Source organism: Pinus tabuliformis, chromosome 9 (assembly GCF_031772625.1).
Source record: "Pinus tabuliformis cultivar Carrire ecotype Pingquan chromosome 9, CPIR1, whole genome shotgun sequence".
Taxonomy (NCBI): Eukaryota; Viridiplantae; Streptophyta; class Pinopsida; order Pinales; family Pinaceae; genus Pinus; species Pinus tabuliformis.
Window position 1 is genome coordinate 1,615,704,572 of NC_142307.1, and position 13,032 is coordinate 1,615,717,603.

General features: G+C 34.1%; 1 protein-coding gene across 5 annotated transcripts in view; it reads right to left on the bottom strand.

The window, feature by feature from the left end:
• Window positions 1-13,032, bottom strand: part of LOC149154957 (AUGMIN subunit 3-like) — a 690,355-nt gene that overhangs the window by 618,391 nt on the left and 58,932 nt on the right. For 3 of the 5 annotated variants that reach the window (XM_089441741.1, XM_089441742.1, XM_089441740.1), the window contains exon 3: window positions 5,611-5,714. The exons of the other annotated variants lie outside the window; for them this stretch is intronic. In XM_089441741.1, the coding sequence (XP_089297867.1) occupies window positions 5,611-5,714 (104 nt within the window). The remainder of the gene's footprint in view (window positions 1-5,610; window positions 5,715-13,032) is intronic. 5 annotated transcript variants of the gene reach the window in all.

A 13,032-nucleotide genomic window follows, 5' to 3' on the forward strand; every position in this document is an offset into this window, starting at 1 on the left:
TAAGTGAATAACACATTATCTTGCAAGGAAAAAGGAAATAAGACCCATAGATGACAATTTAGAAAGAAAACCAAGTCTATATTAACTCTCATAGATGATTACATGATGGTCGAGTTTTGGCTAAGTTTCGGAGTTTCGGAGTTTCGGGTACGGGTACAGCCCAAAACGCCGGGTTCCTAAAATTTCGTGCAACATAGATTTCCATGCATATCTTCTTTAAATTTTCAGAGGAAACAAGCCAAGCCCCACTGAATAAAATTACATTAAGCAATAGCATCCATGCAAATATTTTCATGCCAACTACAGGTTATGACAAGTAAATCTGCATAGGATACAAACTGTTCAGTTCCCAAAAAGTTTTGCTTTAAATTTTGTTAGCCTCTCTCATAAAACAATAATAAATCCAAAAATAAATTAATTAATTAAATATTCCAAGTTAGGAATTTGTGCCTAACTCTTGGGTTGTTCCTCTAAGATAGGAGTTAGTTTAGGTAACTCCTATATTGGTGTGTGTCTGGTGAGAAATTATCTCAACCAAAGGAGAAATTATCTCAACCAAAAGTGTCTAAGATAGCACGCACTATCTTGAGAACACTATCTCTCATCTATTTATTTGTAACACTATATTCAAATTTTTTAATGAATAATGTATGAAAGTGAGAGAGAAGCATGAGGCTTCAGCATTTTTCCGCCAATATTTTGTGTCTGATTTTTATGTGTGTTTTTCTGTAATCTATTTGAGTTAATTTCAATTTCAATATGTGGTATCAGAGCCTAACTCTTTGGTGAAAGAAGTGGTTGTAAGAGGGACTCGCTGTTGTAAGATCTACAAAATTGTAAGCATTAGCATATCTATATCCGTTGGATGGAGGAGGTATTGACATTGGAAGAATTCAATTATCATCTGCGTTGGACATATCTGAGCGGTATTCGGCTGTGATAATAGTGGAAGAAATACCTGAAGGGGGAGCCTACTATGAAAGAACTTGTGTGTGAAAGTTTCGTGGATTTGTTGTTGTTCTGGAAGCGTTGTTGTGGTAAGTCGAGGGTGTGATTGACTACCCTGTGGTGTGAATTTTGTTCATGGCAGAGTGATTGCGTGGAGCGTGCTACAAATATCATTGGTACTGAGGGTCTGTTATGTTCTTAAGAGTTGGGTATAGTTTGCTACAGACTTGAAATCGATGGAGAATATATTTTTTGCCCCGTGTTTTTTTGTCTGTCTTGTCTGTCCATTTAAGGTACGGGAGGATGGCAGATAATTGAATTTGAATTTCGCTAGGGGCGACAGAATCAAGAAAATTGATCTCTATGCGGAATCTGCCGAGAATTGGACAGAACCCCCACGGTTTTGGACTTGTGTGGCGGAAGATCCCATTCGGAGGAGACATCTTGATAACAACAAATCAGTAGGAAGAGGAGAGGTCCGTTCTTTGGCACCAGAGAGGTAATTGGAGCACAAAATTGATGCCATGTCTTCACGCAACAGAGTAATGGCTGGTTGTTTAACATTGCCACACTTGGGAAGCGATTAATGGCCATTTTTTGTGACAACCTAAGAAATCCCATTTTTATTCACAAAACCTTTTGCTATTCTCTTCAGAAACGGGTCATCCACGGTTGCAACGTCTGGACGGTATTCTCCAAAAGGAGCAAGTAACATTAGTTAACCGACTACTGCCCTCCAATCTACTGGCAATGCACAGATATTGCTGTTGCGAGAGGTTGTCGAGCGCGTTTGAAGTCGTGCGTATGTCACTACCAACAGCATCGAAATCTGCCAAGAGTGATAGATCTATTGCATTGTCAGGTTTAAGAGACTCGTGGAAGCTTGTTGCGAATCAGAACCTGCCTGCGTATGATCCCTGTCGTAATTGAACCTGCATGCTTGGAAGACCTGAGCAACTGGTGTGTAAAGGTTGACCTTGGAGCAGTGGCATTGATTGTAAATTATTGTGGAGTGATCAGATCGTATAGTCGTGGGATCAATGCGCAGTGGTGAGCGTGAGAAGAACCATAGCTAGTGGTGAACGTGGAAGGAGATAAGCAACAAGTCTGACGCTGTTACGAGGCAAGAGATCAGACCGTGAAGTTGTGGGAGGGCCGAGAGAAGATTGGTCAAGTTTGTCGAGAGTGGAAGGCCGAAAGCGTGGACATGGAGAACTTACCTGGAAGTGACATGCCTGGAATACTTGTAGCGTGGAAGTCAAAGAGATGGCACCCGGACCGGTGGTCTGCCTCAGGGAATGCAAAGGTAGCAGAGGAGTCTAAGAAGAAGTTTCAAGCGATCTAGGAGGCTTATTCAGTTTTGTCAGATGACAACAAGAGATTCCTGTACGATGCAGGAGTTTATGAAGACGATGATGATGATAAAATGAGAAGAATACAGTGAGAGTGAGGCCTTTTCCGCCATTTCTATGTTTCTGGTTTTTTTATGTGTGTTAATTGTGTTTGGTATCCTATATGTAAGTGGGGATTTTTACATTGGAAATCACATATGTGTGACAATGAAGCTTTTGTAATGGAGGGATAAGGTAAATTTATTTGTGTATTTGGAGAGATAAGTGAATATTTTTATTTCTAGAAGGTTGAGTCAATTTTCTGAAGACATTTTTCTTTCAAAAAAGTTCTAGAACTTTGATTTCATGAAGATATTGTGAAGCTGAGCAACTATGTACTCCAAAGTTTAATAAAGATATAACTTTTTGTGGTGATTGTGTCCTAGATCCGCCCGAAATTGAACAAAGGGATCTTAGGTACACGAAGAGTGTGTTGATGATGGTGCATGCTTCATGTTTTTTGCTTATGATTTGTGTCTAGTTTTGACACATAAATGATCTCATTTATCACACATAAAGTTCAATGCAAGCAAGCACAACACTTGTAACAAAATAACTTCAAGGAAGGATAATCAAGATCAACACTACAACAAATAATCAAAGTTTTCAACATCGGCATTCTACCTCAACAAACAATTTCACTCAATATAATCAAGTTCATGAATCTGCAAACTCCAGCATTTCAAAGCAAAGTCTACATCACTACATTCAAGTTAATGAATCTGTAAACTTCAACGTTTCAGAGCACAATCTACATCAACATTATTGAACTTGTAATCAAACTCAAATTACATTGAATTGTAAGGGTGCATTCTCGGTTGAAACCGACACCCAAGTCTTGAATTGAGTCAAATTGAATTCATTGTAGTGAGTCATTAAATCATTAAGTGTTTTTTGGGTGCATTTTCGACAGTGTTCGACAAGGGTCCTTTAAGCAAAATCAAGTGAATGCACAAATTTTAACTCTAAAGCAAACAAGCAACAAGCGAGCGTGAGTATTCATTCAAGCAATTTGCATCAAAATAGTACAAATTTCAGACTTTCAAGCGAGCCAGAGTGAAGATCATTGCAGCAACCATCAAAGCAACCAAACAAGTTCAACTCTAACACCAATCAAGCAAGTTGAGATCGACATCAAGCGAGCGTGGCTATTCCTTCAAGTAAGGCAAGTGAGCATTTATGCAAACACGATCATCATCAAGCGAGCGTGAATTCCAGAGTTTAAGCAAGAAAGTTCTACAACTCTAGCAAGTGTTCCCAGCAAGTGCAATAAGCAACAAATCAAGCGAGCGTGCCATTCAAGTCCCATAACAAGCGAGCCAGTCATTCAAGTAACAAAATCAAGTGAAACGGTTCAAAGCACAACATCTACGACAAGAGAGCCTGATTTCAAGTGAGCAAGTTCAGATGGCGCAACATATTCAGTGGTTAAACATTCTTCACAGTTTGATCATCTCCAGTGATGAAGACATGGTGCACATCAGCAAAGAAACTCTTGCTGATCTTTCACGGCATCTACAACAAACACATGAAACCATTGAGTTTCTTCAACTAGAGTTGCAACTACAAAGAGATGAGCTACAACAAAAGAGTGCTTCTTCCAAGTCATTCAACCATACAGATGAAGATAATGATGTTGATTCCAAATCACTCATCCAAACAACTTCAAGTGTCGAAGTTGTTCATGATCAAATTCAAATTTCTTCCAAACCCATCATCAAGCCCTGGGAAGAGATTCAAAATAACAAGAATCGACGAGGCTTAGGATATGTCACTGATGACACCAACTTACATATCCCAGATTATTCCAAGCCAATTAAGTTTGTGAATGCAGGATTTCTTGAACAACTCACCTCAGTCGGTTCTGAGAAAATTGCAGACAAACAGAATTGCACGCAGCCTGAAGTTAATGTCCAACCGAAATGTTCTCATTGTCAACGAACCGGTCATATGGAAGATCAGTGTTTTGATCTCCATCCTTGTTGCCATTGTGGCAAGGCTAATCATTCCTCAGAAAAATGTCGCAACCAACAAAAATCAGCCAGATTGAAGATACATTATGAATGGATTGATCCTTGGGAATGGTCATCCACAGTCAAACGATTGTCTCAATTGTACAACCGACTACAATCACACATAGTGCAGCCAGCAGTGAACAGATGATGGTACTCTCATGGAGTTGAATGAGGGAGTACGACAGTGAAACTCTCCTACACCTGAAGGGGGGGAGTTCAAATATATTTTGGAGAAGATTGTCTCTCCTTTCAGCTGACAAAAGGGAGAAAATGTCAATGAAATTGACAAGTGGTTATCAGACTGAAAGTCTCGACAATATCAGCGAAGCAGCCAGAGGGCATCTTCATCAGCCAGTGGGCATCTTCATCAGCAAGTGGGCATTTGTCATCAGCAATGAGCATCAGCAAATTCGCCAGTGGGCGATCGACAGCCAAAGCAGCAGTGAGCAGCTTTCATAATAACAAAAACAACATTGAGTTGTTTTTCGACATCTTCAGCCAGTGGGCAATCATCATCAGCAAACACGCCAGTGGGCGTTCATCAAATTGTGTCGGTAGACACCGGATATTGTTTTCAAACAAAGGACAGTTGGATCCTTTTGCGGCTTGGCACGTGATGGAGTTGTCAAGCAACATTCAGAGATGAATCAAGCATGCAGCTAATTCATGTTCTCTTCAGATTTGAGTTTTTTCCAGCATCCAGTTTTGGTAGTTTTTTCAGGCAATGTTTTTGAGGATCAACATGAGAACTTGGAAAATGGTTCCTCGTTCTTATTTTGGATTTATCATTGAAGGGGGGAATGTTAGCCTCTCTCATAAAACAATAATAAATCCAAAAATAAATTAATTAATTAAATATTCCAAGTTAGGAATTTGTGCCTAACTCTTGGGTTGTTCCTCTAAGATAGGAGTTAGTTTAGGTAACTCCTATATTGGTGTGTGTCTGGTGAGAAATTATCTCAACCAAAGGAGAAATTATCTCAACCAAAAGTGTCTAAGATAGCACGCACTATCTTGAGAACACTATCTCTCATCTATTTATTTGTAACACTATATTCAATTTTTTTAATGAATAATGTATGAAAATGAGAGAGAAGCATGAGGCTTCAGCCTTTTTCCGCCAATATTTTGTGTCTGATTTTTATGTGTGTTTTTCTGTAATCTATTTGAGTTAATTTCATTTTCAATAAATTTCCACTAGAAAGTAAGATTACTTTTGAATATTCACTAGAAAGGAAGATTAGCTAGGTATGTACCTGATTTCTTTCAAAGATTCCTCCGTCCCCAAAACAGCGTCTTGGTTGGTCCTCCTGCTTGAGAATGCAGAGATACTTTCATAAGCAAATTCCAGATCCTCTCCCTAGAACACACAGCAGCAAAGTGGTAATTAAAAAATAGATAAGGAAAAGGAAATTCCCAACAAAGGATATCATAAATAATGCAATAGTTCAAACTTAAAACAAAAGGGATCTGAAGATTAGTATGTAGAAAATTACCATACATGAAAAACCACCAATGTGTAAAATAAGGTACTTACCTTATTGTCAGAAAATATACTCTTCCAAAACAAGCCAACGGAAAAGAAAGTGTAATTCCTAATGACCATCTCAAATTACGGATCAAACATGATTATCAGCATGCATGCATCGGATGCACTGCACTAGTATACCTATTAATTGGTTGTGAAGAGTGGCTAAATATGGATAAATGAATTAATAATAAATTAAGTATCTAACTATCAAGAATTTCATGAATGTAATAAGTCTAGAATTATTGAATTGAGACTTCTGTGATCCATATCAAATTTTTGAAGAATTATTCGGCGAAAATCACATGGAGAAATTTTTGTCGACACATTTTGAACCAACCAGTGTGGTTCATCGTCAGGACAAGTTGAATGAGCAGATCTGGCCTATGCATTTTAAATAGACCGGGCAGAATATCCAACAACTCAGATTTCTCGATAAGGTAACAGCTAAAAAGACAACAGCTCGATTTGGCCTGATAACGGCTAGCTTGACCATGATACGGGGTATTATATTAATTTATATTATTTATTTATTTTATTTATTTTATTTATATAAAAGAAATTTCAGTTATTAATATAGAATAAATTAATATATAATTATTAATAAGTGAATCATAAAATGAATTAATTAAAAAAATAATAATTTTAAATATATTAATAAACTTACATTAATTTAAATTTGTTATAATTAGAAATGTATACTAGAATAAGTAAAATTAAAATATTATAATAAGTAAATTATTAAAAATAAATAAATAATTTCAAATATATTAATTAATAAGAATAAGAATAAAGTTAATTTTGAACTGTTAAATAAAAATATTAGTTAGTTATAACGGCTAGTTTGACCATGATAAGGGCTAGTTTGATAAGGTGTATTTATTTATTTTTTTATTCTTATTTTTTTATTTTTTTTTATAGAAAATTCGGTTATTAATATAGAAGAAATTAATAAAATATAATAAGTAAATCATAAAATACATTAATTTCAAATATATTAATATATTAATAAATTTAAATTAATTTAAAATTGTTAGAAATATATAATAGAATAAGTAATAATAATAATAACATAAATAAATAAATAATTTTAAATATATTAACTAATAAGAATAAAATTAATAAATAAATAATTTCAAATATATTAACTAATAAGAATAAAATTAATTTTAAATTGTTAGATAAAAATATTAGTTAGTAAAAAATTAATTCAAGGTCTATTTAATGGTAAAAATAGTATTTTAAAATTAACTTTATGTAAATTAAATTTAAATTGATAAAAAATATATATATATATATAAATAAATAAATGAATAAATAATAATAATAATTTTACCATGTTAAAATTAAATAATAGTTTAAATTAATAATTAAAATAGATTTAAAATTAATTTTCTTAGATAAATTAAGTTTAAATTAATAGTTAAAGAGTTTTCACAAAAAAATAATTAATTAATTAATTAATTAACAAAAAATAATAATAATAATAAATAAATTACCATATTAAAAATTAATTAATCGATGAAATAAGGGAGGAAAAGAAAGAAAATGACTAGGAGGAGAGGGCTGGGATCCAACAACTACTGATCTTCCAGCCATCCTCTCTATTGAGATTGTTCGGTCTTTTTTCAATCTCCAGGGCTTCCCTAAATTTCCGGTGATGGAATTGCGACACTCTAGCAATCACACTAGCCTCCTCGATGCAGACATGATGATTGGTTTTCTCCACATGCTCTGCTAAAGCGGAAGACTTAGTTCTCATATGCTTGAGGTCAGCTGCGTGCTCACTAATCCTTTGATTAATGGAGCGACCAGTCTCACCAATATAGGGGGTCCCACACGAACAAGGAATAATATAAACCCCTTTCATGTCCTTAGGGTCAATGGGATCCTTTACAGATTTGAGGGATTTACGAATGGTGTTGAGAGGTCTAAAAGATGCGGGGACATTATGCTTCTTAAGAACCCTCGCAATCTTATCCGTGGTCCCCTGAACATACGGAAGATGGACACTAAGAATCCGCTCTTTAGGCCCTCTTTTGGTTAACGAATTCTTAGCTGCTTTGAGGAAAGCCTTTTATCCCAAGTGTCTACTATAACCGTTTTCAACAAAGACATTAAAGAGGTGGGATTTCTCCTCCTCGAAGCTCTTATCATCAGAGATCCTTAAGGCACGAGTTGCAAGGGTGTTGAGAACCCCCAACTTCTGGGCCGGGAAATGGTGGGAACTAGCATGAAGATACTGCTCCGTATGAGTTTTCTTGCGAAACACTCGGTGGGAGAGGGAACCATCCTCATTCTTAGAGATAAGAATATCAAGGAACAGGAGGCAACCATTAACCTCTTGTTCCATAGTGAACTTAATAGCTGAGGATTGATTATTGAGATGATCGAAGAAGAGATCTAACTCCTCTTGGCCGTGAGACCAGATGACATTAGTGTCATCTACATACCTTTTCCAAAGTTTGGGAAGGAGACGGGCTGAGTTCAAAGCCTTAGATTCAAAATCCTCCATAAACAGATTAGCAACCACAGGGGATAGGGGTGAGCCCATGGCAACCCCACAAGTTTGCTCAAAGAACTCTCCTTCAAAACTGAAAAAGGTTGAGGTGAGGCAGATCTCAACTAACCGAGTGGTATCAGGATCAGTAAGACGGTTGATCACATCCATTGCCTCATTTATAGGGATGCAAGTGTAGAGGGAAACAACATCAAAACTGACCAGAATGTCTCCAAGGTCCAGTTTGATGTCCTTGAACTCTTCAATAAAGGAGGTCGAGTTTTTCACGAAGGATGTTGTACAACCAACTAAGGGCTTAAGCTTCAAGGCAAGAAACTTAGCAAGAAGATAGGTAGGACCTCCAATGGTGTTGACGATAGGCCTAAGGGGAGCTCCTTCCTTATGGATTTTAGGGAGCCCATAGATTCTAGGCGTGATAGGATTGCTCTCAATGAGTTTATGGTGCAGGGAACTCACTGAGTCACAGGATTTAATAGCAAGGGCCACAATCTTGGAGATCCTCTTCAACGGGTTTTTGGGAAGCTTCTTATAACTACCACTATTGTGAAGATGATCTAACATTTTATTGCGGTAGTCTTCCTTGTTAAGAATGACAGAAGCCCCCCCCTTGTCAGCCTTCAGAACAACAATATCTTTGTTCTGATTTAAGGATTTTAGGGCTTCAAATTCATCTCTGTTAAGGTTGCTCCTAGGAGGCTTAGCCTTCCTAAGAATAACAACACAATCCTACCTAATAGTATTCTTAATACTATCAGGTAAGCCCCAAATTCCATATTCTATGTCACAAATAATGTCATCAACAGGGATCTTTTTAGGGGCCAAGGCAAAGTTTAGACCTTTGCTTAAAACGTTAAAAACAGAAGTGGGAAAAGAAAAACTAGATAAATTAATAACTTTATTATTAATATGAGAGGAAGAGGGAGGGTTAACATCACTTAAATGACTCTTCCTCGATTTAGAGTTAACGTCTCTATGTAAGTTAAGCCTTGTTAGCTTATTATCATAGTTCATTATCCTCCTATTCCTAGAGCAATATTTATTTACTCTTTCATTATTATTTACCATATTAATATTATTATTATCAATATTAGTATTATTAATAGTGTTATTATCCTCATTATTAACAATGAAATTGATCTTATTACTATTATTATTAATATTGTCAACTTTATTATTATTATTTTCATCGCAAATATCATTAATATTATAATTATTAATATTATTATCACCATTATTAATAGTATTATTATTATAATTATTATTATTATTGTAAATACTATTATAGTTATAATTTTTAATATTATTAATACAATTACTATTATTGTTATTAGTATTATTAATAATGTCATCATTTATATTATTATTGCTATTAAAAACTTCATTAGTATTATAATTATTAATATTATTATTGTTAGCGTTATTGTTGATATTACCCATATTAATCATATTGTTATTATTACCATTATAATTTTCAATATTACTAGTGTAACCAACATTATTCAAAGGATCGAAATCCACCATATTGTTAATTCCTGCTTCACCTATATTACTCTGACCATAAACCTGCTCAAAAACACATAACTTACCAAGGTGGTCGATGGCAGAGTCCCGGCTCACATGATGAAAAATGCGGGAAGACGGATTCGGATTCGGATGGACTCCGCGGGTGCCAGAACCGATGAGAACAGCGGAATCATAGACCATACCTGAGCGGTCTATGGCAGAGACCTGAGCACCTGCGCAGACGCTGAACTCATTATCGCGGGAAGCCGGATTCAGATGGACCACGCCGGTACCAGAACAAGAGAAGGGGACCTGAGAAACCTTATTTATTTATTTATGTTTTTTTTGTTAATTTATTTATTTTTATTTTTTTGTGAAAACTCTTTAACTATTAATTTAAACTTAATTTATCTAAGAAAATTAATTTTAAATCTATTTTAATTATTAATTTAAACTATTATTTAATTTTAATATGGTAAAATTATTATTATTAATATTATTAATTTATTATTATTATTTATTTATTCATTTATTTATTTATTTATTTATTTATTTATATATATATATATATATATAATAAATTAATAATATTAATTTACATCGAGCTTATCGATGTAAATGCCAAATAGGGTATTTATTTATGTTATCATCATCATCATCATCATCATCAATATAGAATAATATTCTATATTGATGATGATGATGATGATGATGATAACATAAATAAATACCCTATTTGGCATTTACATTGATAAGCTCGAAGGCTATTTAGAGGAAGCAGGATGTGATGGCACGATCTTAGCTGGGATAGTCATCATCCTTCTTCTTTATGCTGACGATATTGTTCTTTTGGCAAGGTGCCCATCTGATCTTAATAAGCAACTCAGGCTTCTTAAGGATTTCTGCTCTACCATGGTTATGACTGTTAACACTGACAAAACAAAAGTTATGATTATCAAATCCAAGAAGGACACTTACGCTAATTTTATGTATGACAATAATAACTTGGAGGAAGTGTATTCTTACAAGTACCTAGGAATTGATATTCATCACAAGCTCAACTGGAACCATAGCATTGAGAAAAGGATTAATGGGGGGTGGAAAGCTTACTTTGGTCTTGAAAATAATTGTAAAATAGCAAACCTTGTAATGTGGGATAAAAAGAAGTTCCTCTTTGAAACTTTAGTCACTCCTGTTATCTTATATGGCTGTGAGGTTTGGGGTTGCAGCATCTCCAGAGAATCATGGAGAACGATTGAGCAAATCCAGAAGCGTTTTATAACTTATAACCTGAAAATTAAAAGTAATACACCCTATCCTATTCTCCTTATAGAAGCAGGTCTTTCCCCTATTGAGAGCCTAGCTATGCTTAGGTTTCTGTTGTACAAGCACAAAATCAGTAACATAGACGATCATAGACTTCCTAAGCTAGCTTTAAATTCTAGCCAAAACCACCTAAGGCTCAATCGAGGGTGGCATAAAGACACAAGGGCCTGGTTAAACTATTGGGAGATCAACGAAAATGATGCATTGCAAAACATAAATAACATTAAAGATATTGTTACTTCTAAGTTCAAAGAAAAAATGTGGTGTGAGAAAGACTTAGCGGCTAAAAGAAAATTAAGTTATTATAAGAAGGTCATCAACCCCACCCTAGAAGATCAAAAGTATCTCTCTATTTTAACTAGCTCAAAGAAGAAAATTAATATAGCAAAGATTAGAACAAATTCTCATGAGCTCCATAGTGAAACAGGTCGTTGGGCAGTTCCTAAAACGCCATGGACGGAAAGGATCTGCCATATATGTGAGAATAGGAACATCGAGGATGAAAACCACTTCCTCTTAGAGTGCCCCGCGTATAACCACATTAGATCTCAGTTTCACAATCTTTGTTACAATACTGACCTTCCTAGCCTTTTACAATGTCAAAATTATAGTGAGCTCGGGAAGCTTCTCTCCAAGCTTTTTGAGCATAGGAATAAAATCTTAAATCAAAATAGATAATTTGTTTCTTTAGGTTTGATAGACCATTATTTGGTCTCAGCGGACGTTAACCATCATCATCATCATCATCATCATTATTACTTATTCTATTATATATTTCTAACAATTTTAAATTAATTTAAATTTATTAATATATTAATATATTTGAAATTAATGTATTTTATGATTTACTTATTATATTTTATTAATTTATTCTATATTAATAACCGAATTTTGTAAAAAAATAAATAAATAAATACACCTTATCAAACTAGCCTTTATCATGGTCAAACTAGCCGTTATAACTAACTAATATTTTTATTTAACAGTTCAAAATTAACTTTATTCTTATTCTTATTAATTAATATATTTGAAATTATTTATTTATTTCTAATAATTTACTTATTATAATATTTTAATTTTACTTATTCTAGTATACATTTCTAACCAATTTAAATTAATGTAAGTTTATTAATATATTTAAAATTAATTTTTTTTTAATTAATTCATTTTATGATTCACTTATTATATATTAATTTATTCTATATTAATAACTGAAATTTCTTTTATATAAATAAAATAAATAAATAATATAAATTAATATAATACCCCGTATCATGGTCAAGCTAGCCGTTATCAGGCCAAATCGAGCTGTTGTCTTTTTACCTGTTACCTTATCGAGAAATCTGAGTTATTGGATATTCTGCCCGGTCTATTTAAAATGCATAGGCCAGATCTGCTCATTCAACTTGTCCTGACGATAAACCACACTAGTTGGTTCGAAACACGTCGACAAAAATTTCTCCATGTGATTTTCGCCGAAGAATTCTTCAAAAGTCTAGAATTCTATAAATCTAGTAAACTCATTGATTAATAAGCCCATTCAATAATAAACTCAATTAAACAAACCACTATGCTTACTTTGGTATAACACCTAACTTATAACCGAGTTAAACCCAAAGGTTCATATAATAAATTATTAATTATTCAATGAAACTCACTGACTTTAAATAAGGACATCATATATATGTGGTATATGATATATGAGATGTGAACAATAACTGACATGTGTGTGTGTTATAACATTGGATATCAACGTCAATCATCATAATTATGGATAGAAATTACATATGTATATAAAAT